At 39.9% G+C, this 3,914-nt stretch overlaps 1 protein-coding gene across 1 annotated transcript in view; it reads left to right on the top strand.

The window, feature by feature from the left end:
* LOC119839383 (vacuolar protein sorting-associated protein 53 homolog) overlaps nucleotides 1-3,914 on the top strand; it is an 11,836-nt gene that overhangs the window by 5,908 nt on the left and 2,014 nt on the right. The window contains exons 6-12 of the mRNA XM_038365652.1: nucleotides 26-40; nucleotides 181-348; nucleotides 836-959; nucleotides 1,290-1,363; nucleotides 1,878-2,018; nucleotides 2,601-2,754; nucleotides 3,661-3,705. Of these exons, the coding sequence (XP_038221580.1) occupies nucleotides 26-40; nucleotides 181-348; nucleotides 836-959; nucleotides 1,290-1,363; nucleotides 1,878-2,018; nucleotides 2,601-2,754; nucleotides 3,661-3,705 (721 nt within the window). The remainder of the gene's footprint in view (nucleotides 1-25; nucleotides 41-180; nucleotides 349-835; nucleotides 960-1,289; nucleotides 1,364-1,877; nucleotides 2,019-2,600; nucleotides 2,755-3,660; nucleotides 3,706-3,914) is intronic.

Genomic DNA, 3,914 nt, shown 5'->3' with positions numbered 1-3,914 from the left:
TGTTGTGTGTTGTGTGGGGGTACAGGCGCTGCAGCTGCAGGTCGCTCGTGTTGGTTTTTGTGTAAATGATAATTTCTGATGTTCAGAATATTTTCAAAAGTGTCTCCCTCAGTATTTGAAGAATTCTTTTATTTTATCTTTTCGTCTGCAGTTACTTGAAGAAATATGTCGGTTGCACAGGAGTACGAGCACCTGTTCTCGAGCGAGCAGGAGCAGGCGTGGCTGTCGCACGTGGCGCGCCGCTACGCCTGGCTCAAGAAGCACTTGCTCGCCTTCGAGCAGACGCTGGCCAACGTGTTCCCGCCGCACTGGAGGCTCAGCGAGCGGATTGCGTACCAGTTTTGTAAGGTTCGTGCTGCTTTTTGAGCTATGACAAAGGGTTTTCTTTCTGTGCGAAGTGAAATGTCATCAAATTGATATTGCCAAGCCCTTTTCAATTGACCCTTACCACGAGAGGGTCTGGTCTCGAATGTTCTCTTAAATTAACCTTAATGGTAAAATGATCTTGATTAGTTTGATACAGTGCAAAGGTGTGATTTATAAAATTCGTATTGTTAATTGACTGTAAATAATGTTCTGGATTTTTTTTGTGACAAGTTATTAGCCCCTGAATCCTCGAAAAATTACCGATGTCTTTCAACTACCTCTATAATTTTGACAGAGTGCAATAGTTTGTTTCGAACCCTATTGTCCAATAGTAATCGTTTTTAAATTACTCTCTTCAGCCAAGCAAATGTATGTTTGTAGAAAATGGTTAAGTCTAACCATATATGGAAAAAAGTAGACAACACATCCCCTACTCATTGAGCTCAAATCAAAGACATCCGTTACGCAGGTGACCCGCGAGAGCCTCAGCTCGCTGATGGCGGCGCGCCGCAGCGAGCTGGACTGCAAGCTGTTGCTCTACGCGATCCAGCAGACGCACAACTTCGAGATGCTGTTGCACAAGAGGTTCCTGGGTAGGTGTAGGGGTGATGATGATGATGATGAAAAGGTGATAGAAACGCAGATTTAACCGCCCGGCTGAAATATTTTTGGAAAATTTTTGAATTTCAACACTTGTTATCTTAATCCTGGAAGAGGTAACAGATTCGACTAATCGAATTCATTAAAATACGTTTAATAGCTCTTAATACGAAATTATTGAAATTACACAGAATTAAAAATATTAAAAAATGTCTTCATTGATTTTCAATAAATTGGTTGTTCATAAAAGACAACTTTCAAAAGCATCCACCTTTACGTTATATGAATTAAGACTGTCAACAATTTAGTAACAAAATTTTCAGGTACTGAGCCGAACACTGAAACGCTGGACACAAGTGGCGGTGACAAAGAAATATCCTTTGATGATGAGAATGAAGTAAGTTCATAAGTGTTTCTACTCATTATCATCCATGTGAATGTTTATCAACCCAAAAAAATAAGATGGTTCTCATTTCATTGGCCTTTTTCTGGTTACTCGATAGCTCCGTGAGTTTCCAACCGAGTGACGTGATTCTTTTTTTGATTGATAGAAAATTGTTATTGTCGTAATTCGGTCTATTGTTAGAATTCGTAGTTGTCAATGAGAATTCTTTGAAGAATATAAAAAAAATATCACTGAACGGGATTCGAACCTGCGTCTTTTTGCAGGACCGTAGCAAATTTATCATTTAAATGGTATAAAACTAAAAATAAAAAAGTATTTAATTTTTAGTTTTATAGCATTGAAATTTTGAAAGAATAGAAAAAATTTCATCACGAGGCAGGATTCGAACCTGCGTTTCTTGCCTAACCGTAGCAACGCCTAGCCTCTCGGGCATCCGTGATCCTGAAAAAAGTATTACTTGTTATCATTTAATAAAATGAAGAATTTGAATAAACATATACTACAGGCGTCAGAGCCGGCCGAGGGGCAGGGCGGTGGCAGCTCGCCGTGGCTCGGCCTCATCGGCCGCTGCTTCGAGCCGCACCTCTCGCTCTACATACAGAGCCTCGACACCAACCTGCGCTCGCTCATGGATCGGTTTATACAAGTGAGCTATTCGTCTATTACCTGTGTCATTTTATCTTTTGAAATATATATTTATAGAGTAAATAGTTATATATTTTGCTGTAAGAAATCGTAACGTAGCTTTGGATGCGGTTACTATGTCTTAAATATTTAAAAATAACAATGAAACTTTTCAAGAATCACATGTATTGTTAGAAAGTGTACATAATGTTTATATTTTTTATTTATTAGTATATAACGATTTTGTGTAGAATAGTTTAAAATTATTGCACATAATTTACAATATATGGAGTGTCACAGGGAGCTATTATTGGTCCTATGCTATTCCTTATGTTTAAGCATGAACTCTTCACTGAGTCGTTTTTAAATTGTGTTCGCGAATGCTCGATTGAACAACATTAACAATTATTCACAATGTATGTATTATACACTGATGTACAGGGTGTTTCAACTTCTACGAGTACTTAAGACAGCGTAGAAACATATGACTTTTTTATATGGGACCTGTGTCTGAAATAATTAGAAATGAGTCATGTAATCATCGATTTATAAGCAGTATTTTTGGGTTGTATAAATTGATATGTGCGCTACTAAATATGATAAGGAAGCGAAGACGATGGAGCTGAGCGAGGTGGGGCAGGCGGGGGAGGCGGGCAGCGGCGCGGGCGGCGTGCTGGCGAGCTGCGCCGACCTGTTCCTGTTCTACAAGAAGTGCCTCGCGCAGTGCGCGCGCCTCTCCACCGGCGAGCCCATGCTCGGTGAGTGCGCCGGACCTAGTGTGGGGGTCCTACACTTCCATTTGCTGTGCTTCGAGTGTGTAAATATTGTTAGACCCTGCAATCAGACGCAACACTGCAAGCTGAGCTGAGCTGAGTAGCTTGTAAGTTATGTAGACGACGAGATCTAGAGTGCATCGTTCCTTTTCAGCGTTGTCGCCGTGCAACAAGGATTTACGAGTTCGTGGGCGAGGGGCTTGGAGTGGCGTGACAGATGATATGTCAATTCGGTCACTAATGTTTGATGTAACGCTTATGTTATTGGGATGAAACATAATGAATATGACAAATGAATTTGTCGGTTTTTCGGAAATTCTCCTATGTACAGGTCCTGTTCATACTATAAGAATATTGGGATTAACTTTGATATTTTCTCGGGTTCTCTGATCTGAGGTTTGAGGCTAGATTTACTCTGCGTTAAAAGAAAATTTGAGAATTACCTAATTGTTATCAGTTTAAAGTTTATCCTTTAGTATACACTTAAAAAAACAAAGAGAGAAAGACGCATTTATTCGTGTCATGATGTGTTCACTAATTTAGGAATTTACATCGCAAAAGTAATTTGGTCAATACTTTTTCAGCTTGTGTGTGTGTTAATTTGTGAACCGATAAAAAATTAAGTGGTGTCAAGGAACACCTATGTTCCATGTGGAAGTTCTTTTCCATTGTAACTTGAGTTGTAACTGTTCCATGCGAATTAGAAGGACGAAACGAAAAATAACCGGCTTGCTCTCTATGAGATATTTCGTATGTGGTAGTCGAGCACGCTTCGGCACGAATTGGGCTCCCAGCGGGGAAGTACCACACTTCTTTTTCCCCGTCCACACTTTTTTCCCATCAATCCTTTCTTAAACCTTTTCTTATAAGAAGTCTACAATCAATTTGTAGAAGTGGAGGCCATCGACCTTACACCTCTAAAAATGGTCATGGGCGGTGGCAGCGCTTACTATCAGGCAACCCACCAGCTCCATTGCCGACAGTGACATAAAAATAAAATTGTATTAAGTAAGTAACTTGTAACTATAGCATAAAGTGTCGTCGCATCTAGATTTGATCTTGTGTTTTTCCGTCCAGCTCCCTAACGCGACCCGCGATAACATTGTTTCAAAAGAAAAACAAAAACTTTGAGCACATTTTCATAA

This window comes from Zerene cesonia, unplaced genomic scaffold, assembly GCF_012273895.1.
Source record: "Zerene cesonia ecotype Mississippi unplaced genomic scaffold, Zerene_cesonia_1.1 Zces_u014, whole genome shotgun sequence".
NCBI lineage: Eukaryota > Metazoa > Arthropoda > Insecta > Lepidoptera > Pieridae > Zerene > Zerene cesonia.
This window is presented reverse-complemented; position numbering and strand designations above follow the sequence as displayed.